We start from the raw sequence: 25,697 nt of genomic DNA, 5'->3' as shown, positions 1-25,697 counted from the left end.
ATTATTCTGGGGCAGGGGGTGGGCAGCAAGGAAGAAAAGAAGCGAGACAGAACGGGGCAGAGGCGGTGGGAGAACCAAGCGTGGCCTCCGGGGGACGAGGACGCCGGGTGGCGGGGCCGGGCGCCCAGCTGCCGGCTCCCCACGATGGCCGGACCCCACCCCCACCCCGAGGCCGGGCGTCCCCGGGGTGGGGGGGGGGGGGGGGGGGGTGCTGGGTGAGCAGCTGAAGGGAGGCCCTCGGCCCGGCCCTGTTGGAAGACGAGAGTGAGGCTCCCAGGGGAGGGGGTGCCGGGCGGGCCTCTACCCGTCGGAAAACCCAAGAGCAAGAAGAGGGGGGAGGAGCCACCCCAAGTGGAGAGGGTGGGGCGGGGGGGGGGTGGGGGGGGGGGTCCCTGCTGCCCCTGGGGGAGTGGCCGCCCTCCCCGCCCCGCCCCGCCGAGGAGGGGCCTGGTGGCGGCATCTGCGGACGTCTGCGCTGTTCCGTAGGGAAGTTAACCTGAATTGGAGTTACCGAGGTAGCTGGCTAGAAAACGGAGACCCCCCCACGCCACACGCCGCCGCACCCTGGGGCCCCCGCCTTCCACAGGGGGTCCTGGCCACATGCTGGGTCTTCAAAATACCAAGTTATTGCACTTTCAAAAAATACAACACATCTGTGGCTAAACCCTCCCCGGCCCCCCCCATAAGCCCCCCCCCCCCCACCCCGGCCCTGCTCCCCCCGCCCCCCTCCCTGCCCCAACCCACTCCATGGCTTCTTGGCTAAAATGCTCCCTGCTCGGCGGTGCGCTCCAGGGTCTCCGGGCGAGAGAAGGTGTTTGCAGAGAAAAACAAGCAAAGGAACGGACGAATGTCAAAGTTGCGGCTGCTGCCAGGGGGAGGGGCACGTGCCCGTCAGTGTCCCCCGCTGCCCCCCCCCCCCCCATGCGCCCCGTCCCCCTGCACCAGCTGGAACGGTCACTGGAAGAGGCGAGGCGGGGCGTCCCAGGGCCAGCTTGGGCTCCGGGGCTCGGGCTCCGGCCGGGGAAGCAGCTGTGTGGGTGGCTTGCCTCGTTTTTAAAAGTTTGATTTTTTTTGTTGTTGTTTCCTTTTTCTTTTTTTTTTTTTGTACTTTTTTTGTCATTTTACTTTTTTTTAATCCTCCGATAGGAGAGTCCAGAGGTACAGGTGCCAGGAGCCAGGGAAAGGGGTGGAAAAACAAAATGAACAGTAAAAAGAAAAACAAAAAAAAATCACTCCTCCCTCTGCACCCCGAGGCCCGCCTGCGCCCCATCCGCGTGGGTGAGCACCAGGAAAGTCGAGTGTCCGGCCAGCGGTGGCGGTGAGCAGTCAGCAGGCCGACACCAGGCCCTTCTGGAAGGGACAGCGGCGCTTGGGCCGGGGACCCTCCTCGTCCTCGTCCTCGTCCTCGTCCTCGTCGTCCTCCTCCTCCGACGAGGACGAGCTGTCCAGCGTGAGGTCCACCACGTCGGCTCCCGGCTTCCCGTTCTCCACGCCGCCCGCCGCGCCGCCCCCGCCCGCGGCGCCCCCGCCCGCGGGGCCTCCTGAACCACCGCCGTGGAGATTAGGGGTGGACAGGAGCCCGTTGGCGTCCGAGGTGCCTGAGGGCGACAGGGTGGGAAACGGAGGCGGTGAGGGGCGGGGGGCCCGGGGCGCAGCAGCGCCGATCGCTGGGCCTGGCGGGCGGCCCGAGCCGCGAGCCCCGCTCTCAGGGCTGGGACTCACCGAGCACCAGGATGGGGCACTGAGGGCTGCAGCTGCGCTCCTTCTCGGCGCGGATCGGGCACCACGAGCCGTCCTCCAGGTACTCGATCTCGTCGGCATCCTCACACTCGCTCAGGATCTTGGACAGGAGCCTGGAGGGGCCGGGGGGCTGACTCCTGGGCCGGCGAGAGTCTCCCCGCCGCCCCCAGGCCTGGACTCGGGGGGGGGAACGCGTGCTAAGGAACCCACTTCTCTGCAGAAGTGGCTTCGGGAGAGCGGCCGCCAGGGCCCGGCGTCCTCGGGTCAGCGGCCCAGTCTCCCCGAGCGAGGGGCTGCGGTCACCCACCCAGTCTCGGCAGCACGGTGGCTGCCCACCCTGCCGCGGCTCGACGGCGTGAGCCTGGGGGTCTGGCCCCCAACCCGAGCCGCTGCCCCCCCCCCCCGCCCCACCTTTCCAGAGAAGGAGACGGGCTTGGACAGAAGGTCTGTGCCGCTCACAACCCCCCTGAGAGGCTCTGGGGCGGAGCAGGGGGCACAAGCAGGGCCACGGCACCCCCGCACGGACAACAGCACCGACGCAGCACCCATGGCGAGCCAGGCCCGGGGTCCCGTGCTCTGGCCCCGGGCACACGGAGATAATGCCAGCTGCACCCGTTTCACAGATGCGGAGACTGAGGCCCGGGGAGGGGCGGGGAGCTCCCCGAAGCCAACGTGGCCAGAAAGCAGCAAGCCTGGGTTCCGCTCCTACCCTGCCAATTCCTGACCACAGGGCCTCAGTCGCCCCACCGACAGGATGAGGCCTACACAGCACCCACCGTCTCCAGCCACCGAGGGCCCACACCGGGCCAGGTCTGGGACAGGGGTATACTTGCTGCGGTGGCAACAGGCCATCACGGCCCCCAGCGTGAGCTCAGGGTCACAGCTGCACCCGCCGCAGGGGACCCAACGACCGCAGCCGCTGTCACCCAAGAGGGAGGCCCTTCCCTGCTCCAGATACTTCGGTCGTCACGCCCACAGACCCAGCATCCTGGGGTCGCCCTGCGTCCACACAGCTCTGCCTGCCGCGTGGGTCTCCGTCTCCAACTGGAGAGCCCCCTGCACAGAGCCCCTTCCTCCTCCAGGCAGAGCGCGAGCCACAGGGGTCATCTCTGTCGGGCTTGGTTCTCCACACTCCCCACGCCCAGCTGGGAGTTCTCTGAAGGCAGGATCTGTGACAAAGTTCTCGCGGGGACCCCGGAATCACCCAGCGCACGGCCAGGGATGGGACAAAATGACGACTCCTCGAGGAAAAGCACGAATCAAGGACCCTGCCTCCAGGAAGCCTCCCTGGCTGTGCCCAGGCCCCGCGGGATGCCGGGACTGTGGTCCGTGTGAGGCACGGCCGCACCCGAGCCCCAGACCCACCTGCCCCTGGAGCGGTCGGAGCTGCCGCCACTCGAGCCCGGGTGACCCGCTCCGGGCCTGTGGGGGTGGGGGGAGAGGCAGGCACGGGGCCGCACAGCTGCCAGGCCAGGAACAGAGCAGCCATTCAGCCCCGGCCCTCGTGCCCGGCCCCAGGGGCCTCCTCTCTCCACCCCGAGGCTAGACAGCGTGGGGGCACTGGGGCGCGCCAGCTCAGCCCTCCAGAGGGGGCCCGGGCTCCGAGCTGGCCGGACCTGGGTCTGAGTCCCGGCCTGGCCACCTGTGAGCTGGGGGCGCCCAGAGTAGGTGACTGTCCCCTCTGAGCCTCAGTTTCCTCATCTGCAAGGTGCGGATGATGAGGCTCACCTCCTGGCTCGGTCGGGAGAGACGGCCCGACGAGAGCCTGAGTGCGGTGACCAGATGGAGAGAAGCACTCAAACTGGGGACACGCTCAAGCCACGCCCCTACGGGCAGGAAGCCACTCCCGGGCCCATGGGGCACACACTTGCCCCACGAGGTTCATTGGCCCTCACAGACCTCCCGGTGCAGCAGCGAGGCCACAGACCCACTCCTGCCTGACCCCGGCCTCTCTCTCTCCCTGCCCCCGCCCCCCCCCCCCCCCCAGCCCTGGGGACAGATGGGTGTGGCTGGCGCCTGGCAGGAGCTGGTCAGTCAGGTGCTGGGCTCGGTTTCTGGAAACCTAAGACCTGAGCAAAGTTTCCCCTTTGGGGAGAATGGCCTTTTTCCCCTTGTCCCCCTGTGGCTTGGGGAGGGCCTGCCGCTCAGGAGGTGAGGACAGCCTGGCTGCACACTGGCGCCACCTGGGAAGAAGGGCACAGGAGAGCCAGGACCAGAGCTCAGGGCGGACGCGTCCTTCCCACCTTCCCGGCAGAGGCTGTGCCAAACCCCGTTTCGGAAACAGCTCTCTGGCTCGTGTGGTGGACGTGAGGCGGGGGCTTCCTGGGGTCCCTGCTTGGTGTGGGGCAGATGCACTCCAGATCCGGAGGTCACGAGCAGACCTCCTGGGCCCAGACAGCCTCAGCCACGGCGCCACCGGGTACGCGGCACGGGCCCCAACAGGTCCCGCCGGGGCACCCGCCTCGCTCGTGGCCAGGCCTTCCGAGGCTGCCAAAGGGCTCCGCGGAGCCGCCCAGAGAGGCCCCCTCATCGTGCGGCTCTGCAGCTCATCGCGGGGGCCGGGGGGGGGGGGGGAGGGCCCCCCCCAACGCGCCCCGCCCCCCCCCTCCCCCCCACGGCGACTCACCCGTCGATGATGAGCTGGTCGTAGGGGGCCGGCTTGTCGCACACGGGGCACATCCAGGTGGGCTTCTTCTCGTTCATCTGGAGGTAGAAGACGGCGTCGAAGCACTGTAGGTGGGCGCAGGTCTCCGCCCGGCAGGGCACGGACAGCCGCATCTTCACCAGCTGCGGGGAGGGGGCCGGCGGGGTGAGCAGGCCACGCGGCCCGGCGCTGCCCCACCCCGCGGCGGGCGAGGGGACAGGACGCGCGCACCCCGACTCACCGGGCAGATGAGGGAGACCCGCACGCCCGTGGTGGCGATCTCGCTGTCAGGGTCCAGGCGCAGCTTCTCTTTGACTGCGGGGGAGGGGTGGCCGTTGTCAGCAGAGGGGACGGAGGCGTCTGCGGGGCTGGAGCCGAGGGGCGGGGCCCTCCCGCACCCGCCGATGCTGCCGGCTCCACACCCCACCCCCGCGTCAGGCACCCCCACTTGCACCCTCCCAGGACGAAGAGGTGAGCTGCGGCCGTAGCGCCCAGGGCCGCGGAGGTCACCCGGAAAGCACCCCGGGCAGCGGCCGGCCATGCTGGATAACCGGGCGCCCCGACCCCGCGGCGGGTTTTACGGCCCACAGGCTTCGTCGGGAAGAAAGGTGGCGGCAACCGACAGCTGCCAACGGGGCGGGTCCCCCGTGACTGGGAGTCCCCACGAAGCCGTCCCCGGAGGACTCGGCGAGGACTTGGGGGGGGGGGAGGGGGCGAGGGTGGTCTTGGCGACCGGCGCACGCCCTGGGGGGGGCGGGGCTATCCCCCCCAGCAAACCCCGCAGGGGCGGGGCGAGAAGTCTACATCTCAAAAAAGGAAAAGGCGGCCAGTGCCCACCACAAAGCCAACCGCCTCCTGGAAAAACTCCACGGCAACGTGCAAGGCCCCCTTCTCGACGGTGAACGCGGCACGGGAAGGCACTGGAAGGACACTCAGGCGCGGCAAACCCTGGGGCGGCCCGCAGGCTCCCTCCCTCCGGGGCTTTTTGGGCAGAACCCGGAGACTGGCCAGACCGGCTGCCAGACCCCAGCCCTTGAAGGCTCAGGACAGACGGCCCGGAGCCGCCCGGCCCTCCTCCACGCTGGGTGGAGGGTGCTCATCCCCACTCCACTCTCCCCAACTGTCCCGAAGGCCACGTGGGTCCCTCACACCTCGCCGTGAACTTCGCCTCAGAGGTGCATCGGGTTTGGAGCAAGGCCGCCTCCCCCCGCCCGACCCAACAGAGACAAAACTGGGCGCAGCAAGGCGGCCACAGGTGAGACCAAGTACAGGACTTCCCGCGGCAACCAGCCAGCGGCCCAGAGGCCCAGCCTGGCGCTGGCTTCAGAGAGGAAGCCTGACCATGGGCTCCAGGCCGGGCGGAGGCAGCCCCACCCACGCTGGCCCCTGCGCACCCGGGGAAGGCAGGGTCCACCCCCCCCCCCCCCCCCCCCCCCCGTCACCCACCGAGGTCAGCCAGACGTCCAGGCCCCCGCCCCCGCCCCGTGGGCTGCCGCCTACATGAACGCCGCCCAGCCCCTTGCCGATGCCTGCCCCCGGCCTGCATGGCCGGAATGCTGCCGGGGGCCTGCCTCCTGTGCTCAAGCTGGCCATTGTCCCCACAGGGAGACAGGCAGGTAGGGGGGCGGTTTCGAAGAAAGGGCTCTTTCAGGGAAGTGGGAGGCGGCGGGGTGGGGCGCACGGGCCAAGGCCCTGCCGCTCGGCACCTCAGTGTCCCCAATGGTCAGACGGGGACGTCGCCAAGTCCCCCGGCCCAGGGCCATCGTGTGCATCTGGTGGGAAGCTGTGGCAACCAGAGAGGGCCGCTGACTTGCCTGAGGCTACACAGCCGCCAAGCAGATGAAGCTCCTGCTGTGGGCTGGGCAGCCCCTGGGCGCAGGGACACAGGAGGAGAGACAGGACCTGCTGTCTGCCCGTCTGGGGAGCGGTTCGCTTTCAGTGCTCCCTGCGTCCCGTCCCCCCTCCCAGAACACGACCAGTCTTGCTGTCTGAGGCCAGACTGTGTCACTGCCCGGGGCCCACAGCTGCAAACTGGGTCTGCCCCTGCCCTCCGTGTCCCTGGCCCCCACCCAGCAGTCGGAGGCATCTGCCTGGAACCCCCGTCTCCAGGGACGTGCCCGGCTCGGGGCTGTGGGAACGGCCCCCAGGTGCTCACCCTGCCAGGGTGCCGGCGGGCTTCACCCCGAGCTCTCACCGCCCCGGGCTCGCTGGGCTAGAGAGCACACCTCCTCGTCCCTGCCTCGTCTGTGACTGGCTCCGCTCCTCCTCCCACGCTCCCCGGGGTGATGCACGGATGCTGGGGCGCGCCCCTCCCACGAGCTCACCCAGCGCCTTGCACAGCTCTGGATGCTTCACCCCGATGGTTTTCAACCTCTGCAGCAGCTCCGAAGAGGTCAGCTGTCGCACCAAGTACAAGGCCACGGAGTAGCTCTGGGGATACAGGCAGGGGAGGGGCTGTCAGGGCCCCCCCGGGGGGAGCGGGGCGTGGTGGCGGGCAGGCGGGCAGCGCCCCAACCCTACTCACCTTGCCATAGTTTCCCCAGGTGACGGTGATGCGGTTGGTGGCCGAGGAAAGGTACATGAGGTGGGTGAGGTTGATGGGGCGACACGGCCTCTTGGGCTCCACTCCAGGCTTATTCGAGGGGTAGTAGCCCTGGAAGCAGCCATGGGGGCTCACACCGCGGAAGATGCTCCTTCCGCGCCCTCAGCCCCGCCCCCGAGAGCAGGCCCAGGGCCGCCGGGGCGCCCCGCTCACCGGGACGGAGCAGTAGCTGTGGTTGACCTTCACGGCGATGTTGGGTGGGTACTGGTCCTCCTGGGGGCCGCTGGTGTCCGAGTAGCAAATTCTGCAATGGCAGCGGAGCCCATCAGGCCGCGAAAGGGGGCTCTGGATGGAGGGGTGGCCCTGAGAGGGGTGGGAGGGTGGACGTGGGGCCCGGGCGGAGGCCACAGGGGCCACGTCTGCCCGGCAGGTGGATCGCCGTTCTGCACGGTACTGGGGTGGGGGTGGGGGGCTCTCGGGGCCCAAGAGCTGGTCTGAGCGAGGCTACCTGGGGACATGTCCGCGGGCAGAGAGGCAAGGACACACAGCAGGAAGAGAGGAGGAGCAGGACCCCCCCCCCCCCCCCGTGAGCGGGGAGCCCGAGAGACACCGTCGGGAGGGAGGGGGCCCGGTGGGAGGCACCTGCGGTGGGCGTGGCGGGGGCCGCGGCCCCCCCAGCTTACCTGAGGACCACCTGCACGGCCTTGATCCCGGGCTGCAGCTCTCTGTGCGCCGAGGGGGTCAGAGGGGAGGAGAGGGGTCAGCGAGTCAGGAGGGCACTGAGCACGCCACACGGGCTAACCTGCCACCTCCCCTGGTGACGAAGTCCGTGGGTGCTGACTGAAGCCTCCTCTCCTGACTACTCACTGCTGACCGGGACAAAGGACCCCCCTCTCTGGACAACTCGGGGGGTGTCCGCGTGGATATTAAATAGGTTGGTGGCTATGGGCCTGGCACGGGCCAAGTGGCCGACAAGTGGCTGCTCCAGCGGTGACTTGTCTCAGCTGCAGACGGAAAGGCCTCAGATAGCAGAGACCGGGGGCGGCCTTTGTCCCTCATCTGTCCTCGCTCAGGGGCCCCTGCAGGACCCCGGGCAGTGTCTGGGGGGACGTGTGTGTTCATCACAACCAGGGAGGCTCCCGCCATCAAGTGGGGCGGGAGCTGGGGATGCCGCTGAGGCCCCCCCACCCCCCGCCCAGGGCGCAGGGCCCCCCTCTCCCAAGCCAGCAGCGCCGAGGGGAGCCGTGCTGGAGGGGACACTGGCCCCGTCCGGGGCCGCGGGTCAAAGGCAGGGAGGGCACGCAGACGAAGCGCACGCTGTCCGGGACAGGGGGCAGGGGCCGCCGCACGCACGGTGGGGGTGGGGCGGGGCGCCGGGCCTCCGTGGGGTCTGCCGAAGGCGCCCCCCGCCCGGCAAGGCCACCTCGCCCCAGACCACGCCAGCCCACCGCCCGCCGGGGAGGCCAGCAGGGGTGCGGGGCACAGCACACCTGGAGTTCCGGATCAGCTCCACTTGCCTTGGTGTCAGCGCAAAGATGCACGGGCTCTCCTGAAGCTTCTCGTTATTCTGTGGGACTGAAGACAGACCGGGGGTCAGGGGGACGTGCGGCCCCCGACGAGGGAGCCAACCGTACCCACGTCCACGGGGAGCGGGGAGCGAGAGGCTGGGCCCCACCTGGGCAGCCAGGCACGTGGGGTGGAAGCAGGGCCACCAGGGACGAGGTGCGGGGGGAGCCCAGCCCTTCCTGGCGCCACCCCGCAGCCTACGATTCAGGGAACGCCTCCCCCCACCTCCCCATCACGGGCCCCTTGAGAAGGAGCAGCCTTCTTAGCCCCCCAGGTTCAGGCGTCACTGAGGAAGACTGAGAAGCGCTGGGCTCAGGGAGAGGAGGCTGCCGGGCTGGCAGGATGCCGTGGGGCAGACTGCGTGCCCTTGAGCCAGCCGCTTCGCCTGGAGCCTGCTTTCTCTGGGTCTGTACCACGCCAGCAACAACCGTGTCCCCACCCCGCACGGCTGTTCTGGACACCCGGCAAGTGCGCGCCTGTCTGTGTGGCGCTCGGCTTAGGCCCCCCTGCAAGGCACTGCTGGAGGGGACAGGGACAAGCTGGGGACAGGTTCTGCCTCGGGCATTCACGGCCGGCGAAGGAGACGGGGAAGCGAAACCACCCTGAGCCTCTAAGCGCACAAGAGTCACGGAGCAGCCCAGCTCACAGCAGGGACCCCACACACGGAGGCACGCTGGTCATTACAAAGTGCCTGCTGGGTGTACGAGTGGGGGAATGTCTGCCAGGGGATGGAGACCAGGGTGGTGACGAGCTGGCTCTGCACTCTCAATTACAACTGCATCGAGAACCCCGGGGGTGATCAGAAAGTGCTCTGAACTGAAAGAGAATACACAGCGCTCCAAAACTTGGGAGGAGCAGCTAACACAGTCGTTAGAGGCAAACTTATAGCTTTAAATGCTTCTGTTAAAAGACAGAAAAAGGTTTCAAATAAGTTACTTGCACTTCCTCTATGAGAAACTAGAAAAAGAACGGAAAATTAAAGCCAAAGTCACCAGATGGAAAGAAATTAAAGATAAAAATAGCAAGGGAGAAAATCACTCAAGCGAGAGTTCTTTGATAAACTAGCTACAACGAACAGAAGATCCCAAGAACGCAGGCTGTCAGAACGAAAGACACAACAGTACAGATCCCACAGCCTTCTAGTTTAATACGGGAATGAGGTGAACGACTTTACGCCAATAAATCTGATAACTTAGATGAAATAGACAAATTCTTCCAAAGACGCAAATTACCAAACTGCCACCAAAACATGCACGAGGTTTGAAAAGCCCTTTATCAGTGAGGGAAGCTGAACTCATCGTTGAAAAGTCCTCCACACACGAAAACCAGATCCAACTGGGGAGTTCCCTCGAGTATTTAAGGAGCGATATAGGGGCGCCTGGGGGGCTCAGTCGGTCAAGCGTCTGGCTCTTGGTTTCAGCTCGGGTCATGAACTCACAATCTGTGGTTTGGAGCCTTGCGTCGGGGTTTGCCCAGTGCAGAGCCTGCTTGGAATTCATTCTCTCTCTCTCCCTCTCTCTCTCTCTCTCTCTCTCTCTCTCTGCCCCTCCCTCCCTCCGTCTTTCTCTCATAATACATAAATAAGAACCTTAGAAAAAAATAAAAAGAAACGATACAGACTCCATACAAATTTTCAGAAAGTAAAGAGGACGCTTCGCTCACTCTACAATCCCGGCACGAGCCCGATACCAAACCTGACAAAAAGGCATCAAGGAAGGAACAGTGAGGGAGCGCCTGGGGGGCTCAGTCGGTCCAGCACCGGATTCTTGATTTCGGCACACATCATCACCCTGAGACTGAGCCCCACATCGCACGCTCTGGGCTGTTGGTGCTCAGCCTGCCCTGCTTGGGGTTCGCTCTCCCTCTCTGCCCCCCTCCCCCAATCCCACGTGCGCACACACACTGTGTCTCAAAACAAATACACGTTAAAAAAAAAAAAAAGAAAAGGAATACTGTCAATATCCCTCGCAAACACAGACGCAAAAATTCTTCAGAAAATATCGGCAAACGTGCAGGCCCTTGGGATCTGGCCCAGGTTTGAAACCTCGACACGCCCACCGGCATGGCTCAAACGCAGTGACAACTTCCGGTGCTGGGGGGGGGAGGGGGAGGGGGAGGGGGGAGGGGTGCGGAGCAAGTCTCTGCTGCGGGCACAACCCCTCCTCTGGAACGGCCACGGCCGGGCAGCTTCCAGCAAAGTTAAACGCACAGCTACCCAATCGCTCAGCAACCTCGTATCTGCCCCCAGATAAAAGGAAATAGGTCCCCAGGAAGACTGTACAAGAACGCTCATGGCAAACGTATTTCTAGGAGCCCTAAACTGGAAACAACCCGAGTGGCGGCCGGTGCAGAAACAGACGAACCCTAAAACCGACGCCCCGCACGGCCACGCGGGCAAATGCAACCGCCAAGGTGCTGACCCACAGCAGGCAGACGCCGAGAAGTACCTGACGCACGTGCCCTGGCCCGCGTCCAGGAACAGGCGGAACTCGCCCGCAGTGACAGGAATCGGGACGACAGGGGGTGCCTCTAGGGGTGCGGGTCGAGACGGCGGACGTCCGAAGGGGCGGGGGGCTTTACGTGACGGAAATGTTGTGGGTCTACAGCGTTTGGGTTCCCGGGGTAAGACTCAAACTACACACCGAGGATCTGAGGACTTTGTCGTATGTAAATTACACCTCAGCTTTTAAACACTTAAAGCTTCACTGGAAAGGGGCGCCTGGCAGGCTCCATCGGTGGAGCAGGTGACTCCTGATCTCCGGGTTGTGAGTTCGAGCCCCACGCTGGGCACAGAGATTACTTTCGCTCCAGGACAGCTGACGAGGGAATGCCAGGCGACCCTGAAACGGGAAAGCATCCAGAAGCTGTTCAAGCTCCGATGAGGGGTGGACCCCGAGATGCTTCTGTTGGCCGAAAGCAGCAGGTGCAAACAGGTGTGTATCACACCAGATCTGCGTCACCGGGCAGAGGGAGAGATGTGTGCAAAGGACATCTCTGGATGGGGGGCTCTGTGAGAGCTGGCCACAATCACCGCCTCAGAGGAGTCAGCTTTCCTTTTTTTTCTTCTTTATTTATTTGGGGAGAGACAGACAGAGCGCACAAGCAGACGAGGGGCAGAGAGAGCAGGAGAGAGAGAATCCCAAGCAGGCTCTGCTCTGTCAGCACAGAGCTCGACGCGGGGCTCGAACTCACAAACCACCAGGTCGTGACCTCAGCAGAGATCAAGAGTCCGATGCTCAGCTGACTGAGCCACCCAGGCGCCCCAAGGAGTCAGCTTTCTTTCTACTGGCCGAGCCCTTGCAACACTGGTGGGCGGACTGTTCTCGTAAAGGGCTGGGGTGTAAATATTTTTGGTTTCTGTGGGCCACATGCCCTGTGCCTCAACGTCCCCACTCTGCCTTGTACCACGAAAGCCACCAGAGATGGCAAACAGACAAATGGGCGTTGGCTACGGGTCAATAAAGCTCGGTTTTCGAGAACAGTCGATGAAGCTGGCCCCCGGGCCCGAGGTGGCCGAGCCCTGCTCCCGAGCCTTCTGAATCCCAAGCCACAAGAGTAGGTAACCGACTTCAAAGCAAACGCAATTGAAACATAAAAACCAGCTCGGCTCCGAAGCCAGACCACGTGGGTTCGTACCCCAGCTCTGCCCGGGTGCGCACCGCTCTCCCCGCCCGAGCCTGGGTGCCTCCCCGCACGGACCCGCTTCTCCGGGCTCGGGGCCGGGCGTGTGGCCGGAGCTCGGCAAGAGGTGGCCGCTCTAACTGCCAAACCACTGCCAACCCATGCTCGCGTGTTGAGGGCCTGGCCGGTCCCCGCGGAGTCCCGCTTAGGGCCCTGGGGGAGGGCCGCCCAACTGGGGGGTGGGGGAGCACACAGGCCACCTGCAGACATGCCCAGACCTGCCCAAAGAGCCAAGGGGCAATTATTTCCTGGGGGCGGGGCTCCCCATACGTAAGACGGGCTGCGAAGGCTGAGGGGAGCCGAGTACCACCCTCGACCCGGGGAGGCGAGCTGCCACCTGGGTTGGGGCACAGCATACCCGGCACGGTGGGAGGGGGCTGGGGGTCCCCCAAACCCAGACCTGTCATCCACTGAAGTGGTGGCTCCGCCCCTCCAGCAGCTCCGAGCAGAGACGCAGGCAGCATCCACAACTCGTGGCACTCCTTCCCCCCCATCAATTCCCAAGTGGCTCCAATTTCGAAACGCACCAGCGAGGTCCCTGTCCCACACAGACCCCTCACTGCCCACCCCCACCCCAGCAGGTCACCGTCTGCCGCTTGGGGGATGCCATCCCCACCCCTAGTGGCCTTGATTCCACAGCAGCCATCTCGGCCACCTCCTCCTGTTGCCGGTGTGTCAAGAACATCCTGCCTCAGGGCCTTTGCACTTGACATCCCCTCTTCCAGAACATTCCTTCCCCAGTGATTTAGATGGCCCTGATGTCTCTGAAATCTGCTCAAATGCCACCAGAATGACAGATGTCCCTGAACACCTTCATTTAAAAACTGCTATCCTCCCAAGGGCACCTGGGTGGCTCAGTCGGTTAAGCACCTGACTGTGGCTCAGATCGTGATCTCAGGGTTTGTGAGTTTGAGCCCTGCATCAGGCTCTGTGCTGACAGCTCAGAGCCTGGAGCCTGCTTTGGATTCTGTGTCTCCTTTTTTCTCTCTCTGCCCTTCCCCCACTCACGCTCTGTCTCTCCTTCTCCCTCAGAAATAAACAAACATTATAACTGCCACCCCCCCCCAGGGGTACCTGGGGGCTCAGTCAGTTAGGTGTCTGACTCTCGGTTTCAGCTCAGGTCATGATCTCCCGGTTCGTGGGATGGAGCTCTGCATCAGGCTCTGTGCTGACAGCTTGGAACCTGCTTGGGATTCTCCCTCTTTCTCTCTGCCCTTTCCCACTCACAGGTGCTCTTGCTCAAAATAAACTTTAAGAAACAAAAAAACCCAAAACACTACAACTCCCCAACAACCTCCTGCAATTCTGGTCTCCCCGTCTCCTTCCCCGCTCGATGTTTCTCCAAGACTTTTACCTCCTAAGAGTCAACATAATTTCCCGGTGTCTTTGAACAAACCCAGAAGTACGTCTTGCGGGGACACAGGCTGCCGCAAGGCGGTGGGGGCCCCGCCAGGTGGAGCACAGGCTGGGATGAGGTGCCCACCCCAGGCCCCAGCGCCCCCCAGGGACTAAAGGGAGGGAACCCCTGTTCCCAGGTCGTCTGGGAGGACCGGAACCAGCCTCCGGCTCAATCCCAGACACCAACAGAGAGGCCCGGCACAACACGTCCACCCCAGCTGCCAGGCCGCCTTGCAAACTGCCACCAGCAAAGAACACTTCACGACCGGAGCAGATGCTCACGATACACCGGGGTGGGGGGGCGGAGGGGGAGGGAGGTGCTAAAACCGTAGTTAGGACACGGCTGTGGTCCCGAAGGGTCGCACGCGCGGAGGAAGGACGGTGGCAAGAACACGCCCAAACCTCCAACAGGGGCCTGTTCCTGTTTCTATGACGCACACACACTTGCACACGAGCTTCGGGAGCAAGCAAAGAAAAGGAGACCTTGAACAGTCAATCGGAGGGGCGCCTGGATGGCTCGGTCAGTTAAGGGACTGACTCTTGGTTTTGGCTCAGGGCATGATCTCGTGGCTCATGAGTTCGAGCCCCGGGTCGGGCTCTGTGCTGGAAGTGCAGAGCCTGCTTAGGATTCTCTCTCCCCTCCTCTCTCTCTGCCCCTCCCCTGCTCACATTCCCTCCCCCTCTCTCTCAAAATAAGTAAACTTAAAAACAAGTCAATCAGATAGGCCTGGTCTCCCTCCCGTTGGCCTATGGCCTCCTGCACCCTAGAACCTCAGAGAAGGAGAAAGGCCCACCCTCTAAGCCAATGCCCCCAGACCCACAAGGTCTCTGACTCCTGGCCCAGCGCCCGCCCCCCCCCCCACCCCCGCCATGACGTAGCCCCAGGCCCCCGAACGGAGCAGTGGAGGTCTCAGAGGTGTTGTGGCTGGTGCGAGTGGCGCTGCGGTGGTGCTGGGGGAGGAGAGGGGAAGACAGGTGCCCCGGGCTGGGTGCAGAGGGCCCGGCGGGCAGCAGGGAGCAAGCAGGCACAAGCCCTGGGTCAGGGGCTCCGGGCTCACGCCCACCTCCGCCACTCACAGGGGCTCCCACACACAGCCGGCGGGCTCGTGACTTGCTGCCCCCGGGAAGTTACGCGGATGGAAGGGGCTCGCACGCTGAAGGAGAGCTGCAGAATGTTAGCTCAAGGTCATTCTCGCCGCGGCCCCCCACACTGCTTCCCAGCAACGAGCCTCTGCTCACACGGGCACCCCCTGCCCTGCTCCACACCGTCGATGCAGCGACGGAACAAACGAGGCCCAGGCGTCAAAAGACACATACAGGTTAATAAGCAATGTCAGGGTCGGGGACAGGGCCACAGGGGATAAGAGGGCGGTGACGAGATGAGGGAAAGCGAATAGGAAAGAAGACGAGCTTTAGGTTAGGTGACTGGGAAGGGAAGGCCCATGTAGGGTCTGGGAAAGCGTGAGACAGCAGGAACAGCACGTGCAAAGGCCCCGGGGCAGCACCAGGCCTCGTGGTTTGGAGGAACAGTGAGGCCTGTGTGGCTGGAGCAGAGTGGGAAAGGGAGGAAGAGAGAGAGAGAGAGGGAGGGAGGGCAGGGAGGGGACCAGGCAGAAAAGTCAGCGGGTCATGGGAGTGTTTTGAGCAGAGGAGGGACACGACCAGCCCACTATTTTAAGTTTCCTCTGACTGCTGGGGAAGACGCAGGTGACGTACAGGGAGAGACCAGGGGGGCGGCCAGGCAGGGGGGCCTGAAGCTGGGAGATCAGACCTGGAATGGATCTGAGGAACCACGGAGGGGGCTCTGCGCCTCACGGGGAACACCCACCCCAGAAAGGACCCAACGAAAGGAGACCTGGAAAAGCTCACCAGACCTTCAGCGACCCCGACGTCCTCAGGACAGTCCAGTCGGTCCCCACTATCCCCACGGCCCGCTCGTCCCGCGTTCTCTGGCCTCTCTCTCCTGTGCCACACAGCTCCCATCCCCACGCCTTCCGTTCCTGAGCCCTCGCTCGCTGCCAGGCCTGTGCCCACCACCCCGCTGCCCTGCTCCTTCCTCTCTGTCATGCTTATGGCTACTCGGCCCTCGGCCTCCTCCAGGAAGCCTCCTGACTGCCACCTCCTCACAAATGCATGATGAGGTGCTCCTGGCACTGACTGCCCCCAGGGAAGCCTGCACTCCCCAGTCACTCCCCTCAAGGCACCATTTAATCGTGTCTAGTGCAGCTTCCGGGCAGAACACTCCAAGCGGGGGACCCCACGCCTGCCTGGCTGCCCGGGCAATACCACCCAAAGGCTTCAGGGGCTGGGTGAGGGACGCACGTGTGCCCCGCACGACAGGGCAGCTGCCGGACAGGCAGGCCTCAACCAGCGTCGGGCCCCCCAGCTGTAGGGGCACGTAGAGAGCCAGGGGGACCTCGGGCACCATCGCCCCAGGGCAGCGGGGACACGGACAGTCCCACAGCCCGAGCCGCTGGCCGCAGGCCGCCAGAGCCTCGTGGAGCAGCACTGCTCAGGTCAACACGTCTCCTTCCTTCTGCCCTCAAGTCTCAGGACGGCCTCTCCTCTCTCCCACACGCCCAGACGGGGGTCCGGGCCTCCCCCCGTCAGACTGGCCGCTGACACCGCGACCAGGACTCTGTTCCCTGGCACACCTCCCCCGAATTCTGCCGTGGTCGGGAATCGGGTGCCCCTCTCCTGGCTGGGACGGGGAGGACAGCCGGGCTCTTCGAGCTAAGAGGCGGCCCGGGCTCCAGAACCGTCACGTGGTTCAAGATGGGTTCTTCCCCACAGGGGTGCAGGGCACGATGACTCGGGGAGGGTCAGAGTTGAGAACACGGCCCCGGGGCCCCTTCCTCAGGATGGTGTGTGACCTCGGGCCGGTTTCCCAACCTTTCTAGGTGCCGGCCCCACTGCAGCCCATCATTTGTCTCCCGAGGTCCTTCCAGCTCCTGGGTCTGTGACTCCATTATTCTCCTCCCCTCCCCCAACCCAAACATTCCACTCCCTGTGATTTATGTCCCCTCTGCACCCGGCACGGTCTCCATCCTGGAGCTAGAGCCGGCCGGCGGCTCTTCCGGGGAAACAGACCAGAGTGTTTGGACCTCATTTTGGTCAGCAGGTCATGGTCAGGAGCGAGGGGGAGGGGGAAACCGGCTGAGCTCGAGCCTGCTGGAGTGGCTCTGGGGCAATGCCAGGGCTGCAGAAGCTGCCACAGGGAGGCGCCCAGGTTGAGGGGCGGGTGGCCAACATCGCCGGTCCTGGAACAGAGGGACCAGACCGCTTCGGGGCCAGATCTGGGCCCCACGAGGGCTCTCCCGATGAACCTGGCAGCCGCCAGGGGGTCCCCGAGGACGGGAGTCCCAGGGAAGCCAGGGAAGGGGTGCACTCAGGATAGGGGCGGGGGAGTGGGTCGGAACAAGGGCAGGGCGGGGTCGGCCTCTTTGTTCTGAGCCGCCAGCAGAGTCATTCCTGGTGCAGACAGGGGAGCAGACTCTCCCGGAGATCAGGTGACTGGGGTCCCCGGGGGCTCAGGGCAAAGTGATGCATTGTGGGGCGGGGGCGGGAGTGGGCCATGCAGGAAGGAAGCCCATGGTCCAGGCAGGGGAGGGAGGCTGCCGGCCCTGGAGTTCAAAGTCACCTCTGTCCCCCACCCAGTGCCAAGCCTGACTTACTGCTTCCCGGTGAAAACCCAGCCTCTCTATCACGAAGATCATCCTCGAGTCCTTAGGAACCTGAAACGTCAACCTGACCTTCAGAGCCAGCCAGTCCCAAGGCCCGCAGAGCCTGCCAGAGTCCCTGGGGGTAGGGGCAGAATGGCTTCCAACATGCACAGAGAAGCTGGGGGGAGCAGACAGGGAAGGCGTCCAGAAGCTCAGGAAAGGGCCTCGGGTCTCCGGTGCGGCCACGTCGACCCCACAACAGGTGCTGCTACGGCAACTTGCTCCCCACCCAGGGGCCGGTGACAAACACTGCCCGAGAGGAAGCAGGAGGGCAGAGCCTCAGGGTCCCGGGCCCGGACCCCGGCAACTCCTTCCTCCACCCCCCGCAGCCTCTCCCGGAACCACAGCCCCCTCGCCGAACCTCACGGAGCTCAAGGGCTCCGGCGAGGAAGGGGGCTGGACACGGCGGGCTGGCTGGCACGGGCCGGCGTGGAACGCTGCGTGCAGAGAGGGGCCCCCTGGCCGAGCGAGACAGGACGCTGGGTCAGCAGGGTGGGAGGGAGCGAACCACACAGAGAGGGGCATGGCGGGTGGGGGCCCGGAGGGACCGTGGCCTCTGCCACGGCACGCAGGGACCGACGCACGGCGAGGGCCAGGGCCAGGTGTGCAGCGGGGGCGTGGTAAGGACGCGGGGGTTGAAAGGGAGAAATGGGGAATGGGCCGCAGGGGTGGCAGGACCCACGGCGCCGACGAGGCTGGGGGCACCTCTAGGCCCTAAACGAGGAAAGCCGGAAGGGAACCTTCGCGAGGGCGGGGGGCGCTCTCGGTCTCCTGCCGTGTTCCCAGGGTGGGCCCCCCCCGCCCTGAGATCGGGGCAGCACGTGAGGCCGAGACCAGGCTGACACCCGTCCCGGCCCCATCATCACAGCTGCTGGCAAGGGGCTGGGGGCCTGGCCGCGTGCACCGCTCTAGGGGCCTGGCATGCGGCAGGTGCCCCATCAACACGGGGGCCAGATGAATAAGCAGGGAGGAGCCACAGACACCTGGCATGGGTCTCCTCCAGCCCCAGCGTACCTCTCGGGGGCACGGCTAGCCATTCCCTAGCCACCTGGCCCATGCTGACAGGCCCGAACCCATTGGCCGAGGCTGCTCCCATGGGGCGCCTACCCTCTGCAGAGGAAAGGTTGGATCCAACTTCCAGCCCCTTTGCCACCCACCGGCAGTTAGGACCTGGAAGCCAGCATCCCAGGTGGCCCCCAGCGATCCCTGCCTCTGGACGGCCCAGCCCGGTCCAGTCCCCACCCACGATGTACAGAGCTGGTCTGTGGGACGGACGCGATGGAAAGCAGAGAACACGAGGTCATGCCGCTTCGAAGCTTAGGGCATCGAGAGGACGTGGCTTCTGGCTGATCCTACACAGATGTGCACACTAACCCTCCCTCCCCCCCCACCCCCACCCCCACTGGTTCCACAGGAAGCCGGCCACCGTTACACACAGCGAGGACGCTCGAGCCATCCACGGGCACCATGTGGCACGAACTGAGGTCTCTAGTCCACAGCCAGCAAGAAGCCAAGTCCTGCCGGCAGCCAGGTGAGCGGGTGGACGCCAGCCCCAGTCGGGCCTTCAGATGAGACAGCCCCCAGCCAACAGCTTTACTGAGACCTCATGAAACCCTGAGTCAGGACCACCCGGCTAAGCCACTCCCAAGTTCTGATGCTCACAAACAGAGCAGATGAGCGTCCAATACTTTAAGCTGCTAAAATTTGGGGTCAATTGCGAGACGACGCTGTGTGGCTAATATAAAGATTCAGAGGTGCCCCTGTGCTTCCTGAGAGGGAGAGCCCCCCGCAACCCCATGGCCCTCGTTGGTCCCCAGAAAACGCTCCAGGGCGGTGACGGGCTGGCCGTGGCCACTGGGCCCATGCCCGGTGGGACCCCCAGGGCAGTGGCAGACTCACCCAGCTCTGTGGGCTTCAGCAACTCATCGAGCATGTTAAAGAAGGGCAGTTTCACCAGACGCACTTCTGGCTTGAGGGTCTTGGCGGGCAAGCGTCCAAGTCCGTTCAAGTACTTCCCATAGAGCACGGGGTAGTCAATGTTGGGGCCCGAGAGGGGAGTCCTGGGCACCGTGCCAGCCCGGTCATAGGTTGAGTGCATGGTCAGGGGGTCCAGGGGCCGGTGGGGTTGGGGGACAGGCTCCGAGCTCTTCTTGGCGTAGCGTGTCTCATACAGCTCTTTGATCTTCTTGAACAGCTCAGGGCTACAGTCAAACTGGACCAGCTGGAGGGCCCGGGTGACAAGTTCGTGTTTAAGTCCACTCTTACTCCGGCCGACAAAACCCAGGAGCATCTGAAGATCGGAGACTCGGAAACTCATCACCATGTTCTGGGAAAAAACAGACACACGTGCTCAGAAGGGACACTGCCGGATTCAGGGGCTGTCCATGGGACAAGGGGCTTTCTGGAGCCCCCTGGGCCCTAACTAGGGGGGAAAGCAAAGTGAGACCCCATCAGGTGCTGCCTGGCCCTGCCCCCGAGCCCCCTTCACTCTAGCTGGCAGGAGCAAGAACCCAGGAGGAGGAGGCAGCTTTAGCACCGGGCCCACTAGCCCAGGCTCGGTCCCACCTCCGTGTCTTTACTCAGGCTGCCAGCTCACCCTTCCTTGTGATGCCCCCTCCCAGCTCAGCCCTGCTCCCCTCCTCCTCCTCGAACCTCCCTCAGCATTGCCAACGCAGCAAAAGCTTCTGACTGCCCCCCCCCCCAACACACACACACCATTGCCTTCTATTTTAGGTTCTCTTTTCCCATCTTCAAGCCTGAAAGCATCCCCAGGGCAGGAACTGAGGATCTTGCTTTACCCGTAAACAGCCTCAGCCACTCCCTAGCCAAGCACACTAATGGCCTCTCTGACCCTCGGTCTCTTCATCAGGATGACAGGATTCACTTCATCGGGATGTGGGAAGGACCAGAGGAGGTAACGTACACGGAAAGCAGAGTAAATCAACATCGGCCACAAACGTGTTTTCCCTTCCGTCTGGAGAATGGGAGCCACAACTTAATACTGATCACCTGCCAGGAACTGAGCTGCGCGTGTGATTATATACTTAACTCTGATTCTTAAAACGACCCTGCCAGGCCGGGGTGAGCGCCATGTTATAGCCAAGACCTAAACGTAGGCCCGGGCCTGACTCTGAAGCCAGGGGGTAACTCCCCCCTCGGCACCGCAGGCGTCCGCACGGAGCTGAGCGCTGGCGGGCATCAATCGTCCGCCGTATTCCAGCGGGCCTTCTCTGCCTCGACACCGTGGACGGCGGGGCTGGACTGTTCTCTGGGGCGGGGCCGCCCTGGGCACTGTGGGGTACTCAGCAGCATCCCTGGCCTCCCTCCGCTCGATGCCAGGAGTGACAATCGACCAGGAGTGACAATCGCCAGACCCCAGCGGTGACAATCACAAACGTCCCCCGGACGCTACAAAGCATCCTCTGGGGAGGGGATCGTCCCACTGAGAACCGTGGGTCTGAGGGGAAGGCTTCGGGAATCCAGCGGCCACAGAGGCCGTTCACGGAGCTGCGGCAAAGTGACGAAAGAGGTCGGGCAGGGTCCCTCCAACTAAATCAAACCGAACACAAGAGCTCAGCTGATGCCAGTGTTTTCTTTGGGGCTGCCCGGCTGCGGCCTGCCCTCTGTGAGATCCCGGACACCGAGGGGGAGTGAAGGGTGTGAGGGTCCCCCAACATGCTACACGAGCCAAGTATCCTTCGAGGATGGGCCACCCGCACCGAGCCCCAAAGCTGGCCTGTGCTGAATGCAATGTGGTGGGAAAAAGAAACTTCCAGGGGAACGGGGCAAACAGGTACATGAGATGACGGTAGGGATGGAAAGCTGGCGAGCACAGGGCAGGACGGCACCCAAGGAAACCAATAAAGCCCTTAAATTCAACTTAAGAGTCTGACAGTCGGGGGTGGGCGGGAACCCGGCCAGGGTGTTTACACAGTGGTCTCGGTGCCAAAAGGCTCTGGGGTTTCCCGTTTCCTGGCTGCTCAAGGGTGAGGCGTGGAGTCTGATGGCAGCAGGGGGACTCAGAAGCCCCGGGTTCCCAGATGACCCTGGCCCCTCTGTCAGGCCCCTCTGTGCTCTCTATCCAAGCAAGACGTGTACCCTCTCCCAGGCGCATAGCAGACAGACACCTGCTGACGGCGGAGGGGCTGTCGGGGAACAAAACCAGATACCGATGCGCGGGGTGCCCGGCCTGCCTGCAAAATCTCAAGGGGGAGCCCTTTCCTTGCTGTAGGGCCTTCTTCCCAGCCCTGCACTATGGACGTGCAATGTCTGCCACAAGGCCACTTCCTGCTCACGAGTCTCACAGGGGGCCGTGCCCGCCAGGCAGGTGAGTCGGCTGAAGCTCCGTGAAAGAAGCGGCCGGCCCAGAGCCTCCCTGCATAGTCAGCGGCAGGGGCCATCCGACTCCTGAGGGCGCTTCCTTCCGCTCCCACCCGGCTGTCCGGGGGCCTGGGGACCCTCACATCCCAGCACAGCTCCTGCCTCGGGACCTAAGCACTGTGCCGGCCCTCAGCGAGCCCCGAACGCTTGTGCAAACAGAAAGACTTCACCTTCCTTAGCCTGACTTCCTACCTAGAGCAGAGAAAATAGGCTTGCAGGCAAGATGTTTCTTCTGGAAGAGGCCCAAGGCCTTGGAGGGGAGAGGAGATGTCATGTGGAAGCTGACTCCCCGCCACGGAGCTAAAGGCAGGTGGGCTCGGCGAGCCGAGTCTGACCACAAGGCATCTTCTAACCCGATCCCGCCCCTGGGAGCGCCCCGCCCCCGCCGAGGCCTGGCCCTTTCACCAGGTTGGACATCCCGAGCTGCCGCACGAGCATCCTGGGGCACATCCCTCAAGCTGCCATATGCTCACGACTCGGATTTCTCAGCAGCTGCCACCACCACGAAGCCCGCCCTTGACACTGGGGGGGAGGGGGGGGATAGCGTGACAGGGGCACACGCGCTCAGGAAGACGCCCCGAGCGCTTTGCAGATCACTTCCTGCCAAGGCTTCCACCTACCCCGCCTGGCCCTCAGATCCGTGTTTGTAAACAGCACCGGGCCCCAGCGGCTTCCACAGTCTCAACTCTGGGCTTGTTTGGAGCTGAGTGGGAAAACAGCCTGGGCAGAGCTGCCGGTTCCCTCAACCTGCCTCGGGGACAGGTCCCTCGGAGCATGAGGGGAAAAGCTCAGGTCCTCGTCTCCGGGGGACAGGGGGCCTGTGCAAAATGCCACACACCACCTCAGGGGGTTCACTGAACAGAGGCGCCCGTTTGAGGCAACTCGAAAGAAGGGTCAACTTGGTTTAATTGGGGTGGGGGGCCCCCGGCCACCAGAGGGTCAAGTAGAGTTCATCAGATCGGATTTCAAGGCCCTGGATGGTATAGAAGAATCTAGTCCCCACCCTGGGGGGGACGGGGGGGCGGCGGGGAGCAGGGGCCCAGGGGCCCAGAATCGCAGCCCCACAGGACGGCTGAATTTCAGGGCTCCGGGGGACTTCAAGCCCACCAGCTGCCACCTTGGGCCTGCAGAGTCCAGACTTCCGCATCTCCAGGGCAAGTCTCAAATTTCTCAAAACGCTAGACACGGGTAGGGCGTGGAGTGCAGGCATTGGAGGGGGGGGACACTCCGGGGGTGAAGGGAGCTGCATTTCAGATCTCAGTGGGAAAGGAAGGGAGAAAGAGGAACCAGAGAAAGAAAACATTCACAGGTCAGGACCCTGGGGAGGGGAGACTGGGGGCGGGGCAGGGGGCGGAGCCTCTGTCCAGCAAAGGTCCGGTGCCCCACTTCGCTGCCACCAAAGGCCTGGAGTAAACTTCGCAAGGAGGAAGAAAACCACCCCAGTGTAGTTCGGGACAAGGTCTCTGGAGCCTTGCCGTGAGGGAGGTACCTGGAAAAAAGGTACATCCCTAGAACAGGGATGGCATCTGTGGGACGTGGAACCTGGACCCCAAAATGGAGTAAGCACGAGGAGCACTAAAGAAAGAGGTGGGGGACTCTCCATGAATCAGTGCAAAAAACCGGCAGCAAGGGAGAGCGAGCCTTAGAAGCCAGAGTCGGGGTGCGTAAAAGGATCCAAAGCAGGGGTCTGGGAGTTGTGTGGAGGGAGTATGATCTGAGTAGACTCACCAGGGAGTATAGGAGAAACGGCCAGTATGGGGCCTGATCTTGCTACGGTGAAGTTTACAGACCCCAGGAGCAGAGTCCAAAGCCTCACAGATGCTGTCCCCAGGGTAAGTAAGACGGGAGAGGAAGGCGGAGCCCAGGACCCGAGAATGAGGAGAGAATTAGGAAGGCTTTGAACAGAGAACAGGGATCAGGGCTCCATCCCAGGCTGGAGAGCAAACTCAAGGGACTCCGTGCCCACTCGGAGGGCGAGAGAGATGGTGTCAGGAGGGGGGCGGGGCTCTGGGATCAACGCGGGAGCTGAACTAGGGGTCCAAACTCCACCCTAGGGTACAGACCCCCAAAGAACACTGTGTTTCCGGGTGCTTCGAGCCGCTGGGTCATCACCCCGGATGGTGGAATCGGTGGCAGCAGGATCAAGGGACCCTTCCGATCAAGGAGTCGCCGACCCCAGCTGGTCTGCTGGGCGGGGAGGCTGAGACCCAGATGCTAGTCCTCGGTGCCGTGGAGGGTGGAGAGGCGAAGACACCTCCCCCCACCCCAGGCCAGAGCGTAGGACCCCGGCTCAGAGCGAGGAGGGGACGAGCAGCCCAGCCCGTCATGCTGTCCGGAGGACTGTTCCTCTAGCTGGGAGGCGCGGCCCTGTCCCCGTGCTTAGGGAGACTGGACTCTAACCACTAGGGCTAGTGGTGGGGGTGGGGGGCGACCCCGCCTCAAGCCCGGGAACCAACCCCCAGCCCGAAAGCTAGGGTAAGGTTTGGGGGGCCCCGCCCCCGGCCTCCCCGCCCCCCGCCCGCACCCGGCGCGCCAGGGCCAGGGGCGGGCGAGGGGGCCGGGCAGCGAACCGCGAGCGGGCCGCGCCGTGGGGCCCCAGGCGGAAGGCGCAGACCTCCGCCCGCCGCCCGGCCCCCGCCCCCTCTCCCGCCCGCCCGGGCCGGCGCTGCCGCTCACTCACTTTGGCCTCCACCAGCTCCGCCGCCATCTTGGCCACCAGCGTCCCCCGCGCCGGGAGCCCCCAGCCGTCGCGTCACGTGACCGCCCGCCACTCGCGGGCGGGGCCGCCATGGCGGCCAATTAGCACCCGCGCGCCCTCTTTCCCCCCGGCCGGCGAGCGGTGCTTCGCAGTGCGCAGGCGCGCGCGACCGCCGCCCGGGCCTCGGGCCAATCAGGGAGGCCCGACGCCGCCACCCTCCCTTCGCTTGCGGCAGCCACGCCCACCCCTGGCGGCGTCTGGCTTCTTAAAGGGATACTAGCCCTGCACAGGTGGGGTTCAGCGCTGGGTCCTGTCTAGGGAGGAAGGAGGGAAGGAGGGGGCGGTGGCGACAACAATGCAGCCAGGTGTCGCGGCCCCCGCGCAGGACGGCCGCCAGGTGCGAGCCCTGAGGCCCGGCGGCCTCGGGGGAGGGGATGGGTGCTCCAAGCGCAGCGACTGCCGGCGCCTGCAGTCGGTCGCCCAGCCTCGCCCCGCGGTGCGGCCCTAGCGGCGCGGCGCCCCGCGCGCCGCACATCCGGGTCCTGGCGCGGCCGGGGGCGAGGGGGCGCGGCGCCCCCCGGCTGGCCCCGGACGGGCGAAGGACCACCTCCTCCCCCGCTTCCCTGCAGCCCGCGCTGCTCCGCCCCTGCTAGCGACCCTCCCGCGGGTCCCGCCTCCCCACCCACGGTAACCTTTGGAATCTGCGCTAACTGGGGCCTCCCCTGCTCTAGAGCCCTCCTTGGCTCCCCAGCGCGCGCGCGCGCGCGCGGGCAGCGCAGCTCAAACTTGGTTGTGTCAAAAGCGGGAGGCGAGAGAGCAAAGATGTGTGTTTCCAGGGCGCCCGCCCGGCTGGCCCAGAAGAGCGTGAGACTCTGGATGTCGGAGTCGTGAGTTCCAGCCCCGCTTTAGGGATCAAGTGTCCTTAAGGTCTTAAAATAATAAAAATACAAATAAAAATGAATTCAAAAACGTGTGTTCCAGGGCTCATACCCTGAGTTCATGATTCTCAGGGCAGGAATGAAGAGAAATTTAAGGAAGCACCCCAAATCACTAGGTTATAAGATATGTTAAGGTGATTTTTTTTTTTTTTAATAAGGATGCGAGGCGCTTGGGTGGCTCGATGGTTGAGCAACCACAAAAGGGGTACCCGGGTGGCTCAGTTGCTAGAGAATCCGTTCCTGACTTCTGCTCAGGTCGTGATCGCACTGTCTTGAGATAGAGCCCCTGATCCCCCCTGATCCGCCTCTGTGCTGACCTCCTGGAGCCTGCTTGAGATTCTCTCTGCCCGTCCCCTGCTCACCTGCGCACTCTCTCTCCCTCCCTCCC

General features: G+C 64.2%; 1 protein-coding gene across 2 annotated transcripts; it reads right to left on the bottom strand.

Moving 5' to 3' along the window:
• Positions 1-1,091: 1,091 nt before the first annotated feature.
• On the bottom strand, positions 1,092-24,476 carry PIAS4 (protein inhibitor of activated STAT 4). Of its 2 annotated transcripts, none has more exons than XM_042977766.1 (11): positions 24,354-24,476; positions 19,193-19,619; positions 8,444-8,501; positions 7,610-7,651; positions 7,140-7,230; positions 6,909-7,037; positions 6,709-6,814; positions 4,626-4,699; positions 4,367-4,527; positions 1,723-1,853; positions 1,092-1,598 (listed from the first exon to the last, which is right to left on the bottom strand). In XM_042977766.1, exons 1-11 carry the CDS (start codon positions 24,378-24,380, stop codon positions 1,327-1,329), a joined length of 1,518 nt encoding a protein of 505 aa, XP_042833700.1. In that variant the 5' UTR covers positions 24,381-24,476; the 3' UTR covers positions 1,092-1,326. The 2 variants fall into 2 exon arrangements, with proteins under 2 accessions (XP_042833700.1, XP_042833699.1); XM_042977765.1 differs by having other exon boundaries at positions 8,417-8,501; positions 24,354-24,474.
• Positions 24,477-25,697: the final 1,221 nt, after the last annotated feature.

The sequence above is a fragment of the Panthera tigris genome, chromosome A2 (assembly GCF_018350195.1).
Source record: "Panthera tigris isolate Pti1 chromosome A2, P.tigris_Pti1_mat1.1, whole genome shotgun sequence".
In the NCBI taxonomy this organism is placed as follows: domain Eukaryota; kingdom Metazoa; phylum Chordata; class Mammalia; order Carnivora; family Felidae; genus Panthera; species Panthera tigris.
This window is presented reverse-complemented; position numbering and strand designations above follow the sequence as displayed.